General features: G+C 32.6%; 1 protein-coding gene across 2 annotated transcripts in view; it reads right to left on the bottom strand.

Moving 5' to 3' along the window:
• LOC127709812 (putative pyridoxal-dependent decarboxylase domain-containing protein 2) overlaps nt 1-13,129 on the bottom strand; it is a 50,939-nt gene that overhangs the window by 17,571 nt on the left and 20,239 nt on the right. For both annotated transcript variants that reach the window (XM_052215467.1, XM_052215468.1), the window contains exons 7-11: nt 5,247-5,315; nt 4,131-4,209; nt 3,231-3,315; nt 1,993-2,113; nt 206-361 (exon numbers count right to left, since the gene is read on the bottom strand). In XM_052215467.1, coding sequence (XP_052071427.1) covers nt 206-361; nt 1,993-2,113; nt 3,231-3,315; nt 4,131-4,209; nt 5,247-5,315 — 510 coding nt within the window. The remainder of the gene's footprint in view (nt 1-205; nt 362-1,992; nt 2,114-3,230; nt 3,316-4,130; nt 4,210-5,246; nt 5,316-13,129) is intronic.

The following is a 13,129-nucleotide window of genomic DNA, read 5'->3' as shown; positions in this document are numbered from 1 at the left end:
TTTTTTTTATTTCAAAACTTTTCACATATACGAGCAAACAAATTAAATACAGAATATATTTTTGGCTTTTCTGTAAAACTTCAATTCAACAATTATATAACATAACAGAGTTGCAGCATTTTGAAAGCTACTTTTTTAAAATACATATTTTCAAAGAATCTTGTATCATGATATGTTTGTGCTTTGCTGTAACATTATCACTCACCAGATCACAAGATGACTTGACTCTGTCCACAATTCCATCATGTCCTAAACTCTGAAGACATATCCACAAAGGGAGACAATTTAACTTCAGTTGTGAATTAAATGTGTTTAGACCAGCTGCTATCACCAATGCTGGGTCATTTGTTTTGTATAAAGTCTAAGTAATGTTAAGGTGGATTATCTACAAAGCTTAAAGATGACAATGGAACAAATGATAAGTAAAAAAAATATCTATTGAGTTTATTCAAATACATCAACTAGTTATTAAAGGAGCTGTGAATGAGATATTCAGAGAGACATGGATGTGTCGACACATAGACACACAGCTTAGGTCCAACAGGGTCAAAAAGCGATAATTACTCAAATTTGTTAACAACAAATAATAAATTTATAAACAATCAATTAACAACAAATAATAAATTTATAAACAATCAAAATTTCACTTTTTCCAGTTGAAACAAGGTAGCCTTACAAATATCAAACCAACAAGAACATGTGTTCATAGGAAATTATGGCCATATTGCCATCTTCAGTTAACCTTGAAATCTGGATCAAAACCATAATTTGACATACATTTCAAGTTCATATCAAAATGAACGTGTGATCTCAGTTTCAACTTGATATGACCACAACTTATTAGAAAACTACCTAAAACAAAAACTGTAACTTGATGAAGTAGAACACAAAATCTAGGTTAATACACTAACTTGGAATATCTTAATAAACATGTGTACTAAGTTTCAAGGTGATGTGACAACAACTTCATAGTAAACTACTTTAAACCAAATCTTTAACCTGATCAGTGGACCGTGAAATCTGGCTCAAAACCAAATTTGGAATATGTTTTCAAACTTCAGATCATAAAGAACATGTGTATTAAATTATTATGGCATGGAAATGCAGGGATCTCCATAGATGAAAATTTAACGATGGAGGAACATAGTTGCCAGCTCACATGATATTCGCCTGTAATACACGCTTTTTCAACGGTTTACACACGAAGATTTTGTCAAATGGCGTGTACACGCTTTTCACCACTTTACACGCTTTTTTCGATGTTTTGATTTTTTGATCGTTAGTAATATCGCTATTCTCATTTTTTTTTTATAATTAGACTTTAAATACCGAAAATTTCGAAGTATTCGTTAGGTTGCCATTGTTTATTTTGTAATAAATAAATAATCTATTTAAAAAGTGATTTTAATGTTTTAGATTTTATTGTCAATAAAATGTATAAATTTTATTTTCACATTTTCTTTCAGCTCTGAACCCTGAGATACAGAATTATTTGCAATTACATCTGTATTCGATTCCTTCATTTAGTTAACTTTGTCGTGTTCCTAGTTTGTGTAGGTCATTATATGGGAAATATATTATAAGGCAAATATGAATGAGCTCACTCACTAATATTGTGCCAAAATTAAACACATCAATTGGATGAAGCACCAAAATTACACACACCAAAATAAAACACATGCCTTTTAAGAGAAAACCACCAAAATATCCCAATGCCAAATTTCCCAATTTACAGTTTTGAAAACTAATAAAAAACACTGTTCGATTCTTTACTGCCCAGTGTCAATGAATTACAATAAAAAATACAGAAAATCACAAATAGAAGAAGAAATAATTCCACTTTTCGGTATTTTTGTGATGACGTATTTACCCCCAACGTAGAAACGAAATGGCTATTGCCTGATATCATTAAAGGCATTAAGGCACTGTCTTTAAAAATTGTATATCTAATTGTAAAGAAAAAGTTATAAAAAATTTGTTTATAAAGGATACACAATACGGAAGTCCAGGTATACCTAACCATCTACCTATAGCCAGAGTCATACTGTCCCCACACTTAGCATTCTGTAAAGATGTCGGTACTGAGAACATTGTCAGTGTCGCCAAGGTGTTTCTGAAATTAACAAAAATATGTATGTAGCTATTATCGACAACTTAGCATTCAAGAGAGGTGTCAGTACATTGTAGCCGGATTGTTTTTGAAATATAATACACAAAAATTTGTAAGGGTTCCGCAAAACCCAGTGTCTCGCCTACTTTTGCTGTTAATCGCAGGCTCAACAAAAATGAGGAAAAAAATTAATAAAAATATTCCTCTCTATACTATCTTTTAATTGCAAGTAGCTTCTGTCCAAGTTTGGTAAAAATCCAGGATAGTTTATGAATCTAATAAATGTTTTTAAAACTTAAACTGCAGACTGTATGTAATGTTAACTGGAAGAAAAACAAAGTCCATTTATAAGTAAAATACGGAAAAAATGGAACAAATTTTAACAAAATTTCCTTCTAGATACCAGCTTTTAATCATAAACAAGCTTCTGTCCAAGTTTGGTACAAATGCAGGATAGGTTAAGAAAGTTGTTAAAATTTTAAAAACTTTTAACCACAGAGTGAATGTAATGTTAACTGGCAGAAAAACTAAGTCCATTTATAAGTAAAATGTGGAAAAAATGGAATTTTTTTTTTTACAAAATTTACTTTTGAATATTATCTTATGATCATAAACAAGCTTCTGTTCAAGTTTGGTAGAAATCCAGGATAGTTTATGAAAGTTATTAAAATTTCAAAAACTTTAACCACAGAGTGAATATTTGTGGACGCCGCCGACGACGACGGAATGTAGGATCGCTATGTCTCGCTTTTTCGACAAAAGTCGAAGGCTCGACAATAAATGTACTTCAATAATTTTTTCTGTCATATCAATTGTAACAATATTGGATTTTCCCTTTTGTTTATTAGTTTTAACAATGCAAAAACATCTTGAAAATCTCCTTCATTTCTACATAGAATCAAATATGTAATTCAACAGTACATCATTGTAAAATCAACCAATTCACAAATATTGAGATCTGTTTGCTAGTCACAAAAAAATATAGTTTACACTTTAAATTTCATTTGTAAGATCTTTGATATGAACTATGTAATGGATGTATAGAGTGTCAAATCAGTAGGTTTTTACAGGTAGAAAGTCTTTTTTTGTAATGTAATAATGTATGATATTTGATAATTACCCTTCTACATGTAACCATATGGATTTCCTTTTACATATGTCCTGTAAATCATCTAAATTGTCCACCTGTCCAGTTAATGGGGTACCTAGAGAAAACATTATAAAGATGATCACATGATTAATGATTACACCAATAAGACTAGATGCTGACCTCTAGATATCTTTAGTTTTTTTTAGGTATTTAGCATGCTTTCTCATTGATGTACAAAAGGAAGATTGTTTTCAAATGCAATGTATGAAGTCTGTATTTTTCTTCTAACTGGTATTTCATAATTGATAGTGGTAATCACATATATGTATATAAAGCAATTATGTTTGATATTTGTGGTTTTACTGTTATGAGTTCTTCCAGTAAAATACCCTTTCTATGATATAACTCAAAATGTTATACTGTAAAATTCAGTAATTTGTTCAAAAATTGTGATGGGTAAGGTTTCACAAAAATAAAACTATTTGAATTTAAATAGCATTAATTGTATGCATCATTTCCTGACTAAGCAATAATAAATCTCACAGTTGTGTCTTTTGATCACAAATTGCCATAGTAACTGCATGCAAAAATTTCAGAATTTGCAGTATTATCAAATTTCCATGAAAAAATGACAACAGCGTTGAAAAATTTTGATTTCTTTATAGTCATCCCTGACTTCTTCACTACATTTCATTTCAAATTTATCTATCGTTTCACCATCAAAATCCTTTTATGAAAATCCTGAAATAGTTTTATTTGAGTAACAATACTGGGTGAGTTTATATAAATGTTTATGAAGTATACTTGGCATGTGAAAAGTTTTTAATTTAATTTTTTTTAATATATCTATATGATTTATTTGTTGAAGAAAATAAGTCCTCTTATTTCAACATGCTACCAGTAAAAAAACCTTCACAGAAACATAATTACCTGCAAAGCATACCAACATTACAGGTGTCTTAGCTGCAGCGATATCATCCCGTATCAAATTCTCAAGTACATCTATATTCTGAAAACAAAAATTGATAGCAATTGTAAATCTTTCTGATGAAATAAATTCCAATGATGAATTTATCTAAAGTTTTTTGTGAAGTGTATAATATAATGCCTCATTCACACGTACATTTAATTTGAATTGAATTCCCATCGAATGCGAATTGAATTCGCTAATCGCGTTCACACACTCTTCTTTTTTAATTCGAATTGATTCGAATTTGCTAAATCGCATTATCCAATTCGCATTAGAAATGCGTTTTTGTTAATATGAATTAAAAGTTAACGTCATTTGGACAGTAAAGCTAATTTGACGCGCATTGCAATTCGAATTAGAATTTACATTTGGGCGTAAAACGTTTCGAATTAGAATTTACATTTGGACGTAAAACGTTTCGAATGCGAATTAAACTAATTCAAATTAGTTAATGCAAATCGAATTAGAATTACGTGTGAACGCAGCACAAGTCTACTTGTGACACTCACAGATATCCTGTCACATCTTACACATCATAAACACATAATTTACAGTTAGTGGGAGTGTCACTGTTAGATCATTCAGTTCAAAGCAAAACATTATTTTTGTAAACTAATTTATCTATTAGAGTTTTAATATCATTTCATATGCAAGCAAATGAAATAATTTATAGTTATATGCTTACAAATGAGAATTCTCAATTCATAAATATCTGTAATTGGTTAATGTCTAGAAGTATTTGTATTAGGTTCATCAAAATGTTTTGTAACAAGGTTTGTTAAGTCCTCAAAGCTTCTTAACTCATTTGCTTGCTATGCACAAAGTTAAGATAAGAGAAAATCTCTTACTAATTTCTATCAGGAAAATAATTTATCACGCTTCTAGTGAAGTATCGAATATGTATAGATATGTCATTTTAGCCGGGGTTATGTTTAAACTATTAAATTCTCAATATGAAAAGTATGAGGTACTAAAGGCATGGATTTACAAAAATATGGTGAAAGAATAAGTTGGATTACAAAACTCTGATTTAATGTAAATATTACTGTCATCAAATTCAACAAAACAAGACATACCATTCTTCCTACAGCTCCATTCTTTGTCACAACTGGTACTGTACATATACAAGATAAGGGTAAACCAAGCTGTAATAAATACAAATTGATTTTTTAGTAATGTCAGCCCTTGTATTTTTGTCTTAGAGCATAACTTATAAATATTTGGATTTAACATGCTTTATAAAATTTAAAAAATATATTGATGGTTTACATAGGCATAGGCAAGGTTACATTGATGTGCTGATTTACATGAGGACTGGAATACACAAAGATAACTTGCTACCCCAGGACTGAAGGTTACATTGATGTGCTGATTTACATGAGGACTGGAATACACAAAGATAACTTGCTACCCCAGGACTGAAGGTTACATTGATGTGCTGATTTACATGAGGACTGGAATACACAAAGATAACTTGCTACCCCAGGACTGAAGGTTACATTGATATGCTGATTTACATGAGGACTGGAATACACAAAGATAACTTGCTACCCCAGGACTGAAGAAGGTTACATTGATGTGCTGATTTACATGAGGACTGGAATACACAAAGATAACTTGCTACCCCAGGACTGAAGGTTACATTGATAAATGCTGATTTACATGAGGACTGGAATACACAAAGATAACTTGCTACCCCAGGACTGAAGGTTACATTGATGTGCTGATTTACATGAGGACTGGAATACACAAAGATAACTTGCTACCCCCACTGGTAGACCTATTTGGCAAATGACCGCGATTTTTGGATAATCTGCGCGGAATGGAAAATAATTAGAGGTTCATCGTAAATTTGCTGTGTCACAGAAAATTATGCATGTCATCCGGAGATTTACCGTGTCGGCGGGAATTTGCCGTTTGTCCGATAAAACTGGTGTGTATTGAGTCATTGATAGAACCAGTGATGCGTGAGCGACGGTTATTAATAGATCGTTGTATATAGATGTTTACATAATCCATTATACAGTGTCGACGGGAATTAGCCGTTGGTCCGATAAAACTGGTGTGTATTGAGTCGTCAATAGAACTACTGGTGCGTGAGCGACGGTTATTAATAGCTCGTTGTGATATATACAATGTTTACAGTCAGATAAACAAAACTGTCTTATTACTCTTTTCAGTCGAGATAATAAAGTTACTTACGATTTAAATATCGAATTTGGTAATTGTTCAATAAAGAAAAATCTATTTTAATGTGACCAATGAACAGGATGAATACACGTGGTAACTTTGCAATACACAACTACAAATATTCTCACCTTATAAAATTCTTCTTTATTGTCATGTTTAGAAAAGAAATCAGTTCCTGTACTAATAGAGTCTTTTTACCGAAGATGCAGTTATCCGGCAAGATGTCATACTGATTTGACACTTGTCCTAGTGTAATTAACACCTGCTGTGATATTCCTTGTACAATACAAGTGGAAGGTCGTAAATAATTCAATCTGTACCCGATTGATCAGAATTAAAGTTTACCTGTACAGATATTTACTCTTTATGGAGGATATCATAGATACATGTTATATATTGTATTGTATTTGATGAAGATAATTTAAATACATTATATAATAAAGACCTATTTGCATATACATCGAACATGTTCATTCCAACCAAGAAGGTTTGAAATCGAATGTTTTCATCAAACTTTCGATATAATCAGTCCCGTAAATTATAAATACGAGTCATTCGTTTATGGTTACAAAATTGTTACCCTTCTATCGTCTTATTTCTTTGTGCTATTAAAAGAAACTCACAATTTTCCATATCAGATCGACATATCGTACGAGTCCTAAAATAAATAATTGAATAATCTTCTTTTTACTTTAGACACCACGTTCCCCACAAGAGCCTCAAGGTCTAATCATACCTGTCAATCATTAGCCGCAAGTTGAACATTTTGGTCAGCCTTTCTATTTTGACATCGTTGCGAATTTTTTTAAATTGATATGTGATATGAATAAAGTGATGGGAGGTTTATATACGGCCGATCAGAAATTTTTTTTTTATTCTAATAAGATTTTTCTTAGTGTCAGAGTCTGAATTCGTAATCGTCAAAATAGCATGCTTTACAAAAAGATCGGGCAATTCAAACTTTTCTTTACACATAGATGTTATTAAATACGTCATACAATACATGCAAATAAAACATTTGAGTTCATTTTTTCTGTATCTATATTCAATATATCAAAATTTATTTCAAAAGGTAAACATTTATAATCATTACAAAGTTATAATTTGATTTTTATTTAAGTCGGTTTATTGAAACAATATAATGACATCGTCTTTGCAGAAGTATTAATCCAGAAATTAACGTATTTTGACTTCCCATTTGTTCCACTGTGTAGGATAATTTATTCACGAATTGCATCATAAATAATTACTAACAAAACAGTTGCTGAAATGCAAGTTGTATATTTATAATTTATCAATATGCGTTTTGGTTTCGTTCAGATTTGCTGTTATAGCATGTATTGATTCCTTGATTTTCATTATTTATCTAGTTTTCAGTTGTATATACTAGTTCCAGTCAGTATAGGGCTAAATATTTTGCCTTCCAACAAAGCCAACAATTTAGCATCGAACGTATACGTGATTGCGTATTTATACATTAATCATATATCTATATGTAATATCAGAAGTAATGGACTCCTAGTATTTTGTCCTTTCATAGCTGGCTATGCGGTATATGCTATGCTCATTGTTGAAGGCCGTACGGTGACCTATAGTTGTTAATTTCTGTGTCATTTGGTCTCTTGTGGAGAGTTGTCTCATTGCCAATCTTACCACATCTTTTTTTATAAAGGACTCGTTTAGCAATGTTATATCATCACAACAGATGAGAAAAACCCCATGGATGACAATTGTCTATATCCATGTCAACTGGGGTTAGGAGCGGAACATATTGATTGTGTATGTTTATGAGGGTCTGGATAGGATTTATAGAAGAATAGAGAATATAAATGGACAAAAAGTGCACAACAAAGGGCCAAATAAAGTGAAGAAAATAGACGCCAAGAAAATAAGGAATAGAGAAAAATATGAAGAATAGAGAAAAAATGACTTACAAATTAAAAGACAAACAGGATTGAAAGACACCCCTTTCCCCCAATATTCAAGACCCTCGTATGTGTTCAAAGAAAATCTGCATACGCTATAGTTCCTTGCTATAAAGTTACGTTCTCAAATGTTATTTGCCCAAGCCTTTTGAATTAATCAATTCAATTTAAAAATCGGCTCTTTCCAAGTCAATTGTAACGTATTAACGCTCTAGATAACTCATATTATTGACAATTCTGTGTTAAGGGGGTCTCAAATTCAGTTAGACAGCTTCAGACGTACTAATATTTGACCTTTTTTAACTGGACCAAATCACTACTTAACATCAGAGACATATAATACAATTTATATGTCTCTGTTAACATAAAGATTCAGCACCCAATTTTTTTTAATATGTAATTTCATCCACTTACATAAAATTTCATGCATTAGATATCAAGAAATAAATTGGGAAAGTGTATTATAAAAAAAAAATGCTAGTTACACACTGTTCACACCACGACTTTAGGTAAACAAAAACCAAAGAACGATAACTGTGTCCTCGGCCCATGTAATTACCTAACTCGAATTATTCAAGCCCTTAACGTCTCCGATTCTCTCCACCTTAGTTTATTTTGGCACCTTCTGCAGGAACGAAAAAAATGAATAGCAAAATCTAGTAAAGTTTTCAATATTCTGAAACTTAAAATGCATTTAAATTTTATTTATCTAGGTCTTGCCATACTGAGGGGGGTAGGAGGGGTCCTGATCCCGAAATCCCGGGCTTAAAAACATGGAATCCCGAGGTCCCGAATTTAAAAAAATGTAAATCCCGACATCCCGAAATTCGAAAAAAGAATTCCCGGATCCCGAAATCCCGAGCTTAAAAACACCCGATCCCGGAGTCCCGATAAAGGTCCTACCCCCCCCCCCCCACCCAATACTCTAAAAATTTTCAAGATGCACAGGTTTGTCTGTACTCAGAGTGAAATTTGTAGTGTAAATACGGCCCTATTTGCGAAAAGGTTATGATGAACATTAACAGTCAGCAAACTGTCACACAAGAAATAGATTTAATGTCCGAAAACATGTGAAATAGACCACCTTTGTGAGGACATATAATAAAATATGTCGCATATATCTCGACTCCTCTTCGTGACATGTCATACAGAATTTTAATTTATACCGTCTTAGATGTCAATTTATCATCGAGGCTGCTTCAATGGTATATGCATTATATAAACTTCATACATTAGTCCCATTTCTAATGTTGTCTTTTCGTCCTCCAACATTTTTTTCAAAATCCGGGATCCGCACTCGACTATATTATGGGAGTCTATCAATGGAGCCAGAGATACATCATAACAAATGGAGGTTTCAACGACCTTGACTGGCTATACAGCCCTTGCACGGTCGGTAAATACATTATACACAGATACACTGGCTAGTTAAAGGGACAATAAACGGAAGTATAAATTGCCCCAGGTATTTAAAGTCATATATTGTGTGTTATGTGTACACCGCCACGTGTGAGTGATTTCAAAGATAATCAAAATGATGTAATTCATGTAGTATCTACCATGCAGCTACGCATCATCGCACGTAATATTGGACATCGCAAAAACCTAGTCTTTTTTTATGTGCATTGTAAGATATTCAAAATGATATAACACACATCAAATGAAAAAAGAAATGTTGAAGATGGACATAATTTTCTGATTTACTGGTGAATTAAAAATTCTATAGAATATCTGGAGCATGCATCTCGTTTATCTGGGTTTTTTATGCTAAGTTAGTATAATAAGTCAAAGTGTTGATCGAATTATAATTGTGTTTTGTCTTTTAAAATGTGTAGCCGTGTTATTTTGTTCACAGAACGAGGACAAATTGAAATTGACACAAAAGAAAAATAAAAAAAAAAACAAAAATAAAAGTTATTACCGTACCATAAGTTGATTAATAATCATAAAAACTAAAATACTGTAAAATGAAATATATTTATTATACCTATTCCGACACACATGAGGCCACACTAAAAAAATATTTTAGTTTGCCCAAACCCTACCCAAAGGTAGAGACAGTGGGTAGGTAGGTAGGTAGGCAGGCATTTTCTTTCTTTTTTCGGCAAAGAGAAGTTGAAGTATCAGATATGTTTTAGTATACAGGACTATCTGATTTAAAAAAAACTTTTCAAATCAGGGCAATAAAAGATTTTGAGCAGCAGCTTTTTTCTGGATAGGTAGGGTTAGGGCAAACAAACATATTCTTTTTTATGGCCTGAGTTCAATTTATTAATCCCTCAAGGGATACCAGCTACCAAGGAGACATTTAATTTATCGGTACTCAAATCACTTCAATATTTTATTTCTCCGCGTGAGTACCTGATGAAACTTAGATTATTTCACATAGACGGACCAAGGATTAAAAAAAATAAAAGTAGTAAAAAATATATCATTTATTAGCTAGCACACCAGTGGCGGATCCAGAAATTTTCATATGCATTGGCTGCCTAAAAGGGGGCTCGCTCTAGTCATGCTTCAGTGATTCCCTACATAATCAACCAAATTTTTTTTTCCAGAAAAGGGGGGACCTGCCCCTTCTAAATCCGCTTCTGCCACACTATATTTAAAACTATATTGTATTTATACATTCGGTCTTGCATGGTGAACTACTATTAAAATTAATTCGTACCCCAGTCTTCGAGCTTAACCACGAGTCCTACAGCCATGGCGTACAGAATTGTTTTGGGGCTTGTAAAATTCTTCTCTACATGCCAACAGATTCCAACTTAAATGTTCGTAAAATTGAGCTTCCGGCTTGTGGATTCAAAAGTTTATCGTGAAGACTGGTACCCAGCCACTTATTTTTCAAGCGCATCTTTCCCGTTTGACAGAAGGGCCTAACTTGCCTTTAATTTTATGTTTTATTACTTATGAATTAAAGAACACTTTCATTAAGAGTTAAAACTTTGTCCGTCACTCCCTATATCTGAAAAGAGGGTGGTAAAGGGTTATATAATCGTGCAACTTGTTTTGCCATTTTTATTTCACGTGCAGCTGTGAAAACAGGTTCGTTATTCACCGTGTTTCGTGAAATCGGTAAAAAGATCAACGTGCAAGACATTTTTAATTGTTCGTTCATCGTGAAATGGCAATGTTATTTCGCGTTCTTCCGTGCAGGAACGCCCCCTTTTACGTCCCTCTGAAAAAGCTTTCATTATTTAATAATAATAAAAAAGTGCAATCACCATTATCTTATGATTGATTTAAAATGGCCATTAATTCTCGCTCATTGATAATCCAAGTTTAATTAACCACTTGACCATGCACCAATACCCTGAAATTTCATATTACTATACAAATCCTATGGTACAGCGTTGACACGTTTATTAGTTGGCACATCCAAGATATTACCTTCACAGCATTTTTCTAGATATGTTTATATCTATGACCCACTCTTTGAGACCTAGCCTAAGTATGACGAAAGTGCTATATATAACGAAAACAGCGGAGAAATGGATTAAATAGACTTGCTATATTGTACAAACTAAAGAAGGTCGGAGTTGAACTAAACCCGAAAAATTCAGTCTCTCCCCGTAATCGATTTCTCCTATATACTTGTTAATGAAGTAATCGTAGATCAGCGGAATATGACGACTGAATTATTAGGGTAGGTGCAAATAAAAGTCTGAATTAACCAAATATGTAGTTTCATAAGGAGGGACCTGGACAACCTGCCCCCATCCCACCCCCCTAAATCAGCCCCCGAGTTGTCATACGTATTGACCGTTCTTGGCGCACACACGGTTTTCATTGCCTTTGTGTATTTTTGTATAAATAAAAAAAATGATTATAGTACTTAATTCAATCCATTTTCTTGAGACATATTACACGTACACGAATCATAAATTTTCTACGTTTTTATAATTTTGAACACAGCGTATGTCCTGGGACCTGACCTGAAATATACATGAAACATAGAAAATTCATGATAGTAACGCGTATAGGAGCAACATTTAAATTCAAGGGGTTAGGGGGTTTGGTCTGAGTCAGAAATTATTTGGAACACAACGTTATTCCCCACTGTTACCAAGCAATTTTTTTCTCAAAATAAACGGTATGGGGAAATCTGGAATTCAGAATATTTTTTTGTCATCTGCCTGACCAAAATATTTTTTTCTCTCATCAAATTGGGGATCAGAATATGATTTTATGAGGGGAAAAAAGCAGTCACCCACCCCTTTGAAGTTAAATGGTTGTCTTAAGAATTAATTAAATTGATATAGGTATGGTGTTTCAGGGGGGCTATCAGGGATTTGGAGTACTTGTATTCGGGATTATTTTTATAATCTGAATATAAAATAAGTGGTACAAATATATAATTACATTAGATGTATGTTTCATTATAATACGTTATTCTTAGTGGCTAACTGAAATCTCGCGTTATTCCTTAATCAACTTCATTACACAATGAAATTTATCATTCATGATGACACGAGATCCAACAGTAAAGTGCACAGGCAAATTAAATAAAAAAATGATAAAAATCGTGTTTTCATGATCCTAGCTAATTAACAATGTAATTATAAGTATTGGATGCTTCTTTTTGTAACTTCATAGGGGTGTAAAAGCATTGACCGTGCGCACATTTTTAGAATGAAGCGCTTCCGCGCTTCATACAAAAGGTACTTCGGCCAACGCTTTTACACCCAAATGAAGTTACAAAAAGAAGCATTCAATTCTTAAATAAAAAAAAAAACATTTGGAAATCAACTTGACAAGATATCAGAAAACGGGAGCGATGAGAGATCGATTTTTAATTACATTGAAGTTATCCTCGACATACAAAAAATAACTAAATAAGT

This window comes from Mytilus californianus, unplaced genomic scaffold (assembly GCF_021869535.1).
Source record: "Mytilus californianus isolate M0D057914Y unplaced genomic scaffold, xbMytCali1.0.p SCAF_7, whole genome shotgun sequence".
In the NCBI taxonomy this organism is placed as follows: domain Eukaryota; kingdom Metazoa; phylum Mollusca; class Bivalvia; order Mytilida; family Mytilidae; genus Mytilus; species Mytilus californianus.
This window is presented reverse-complemented; position numbering and strand designations above follow the sequence as displayed.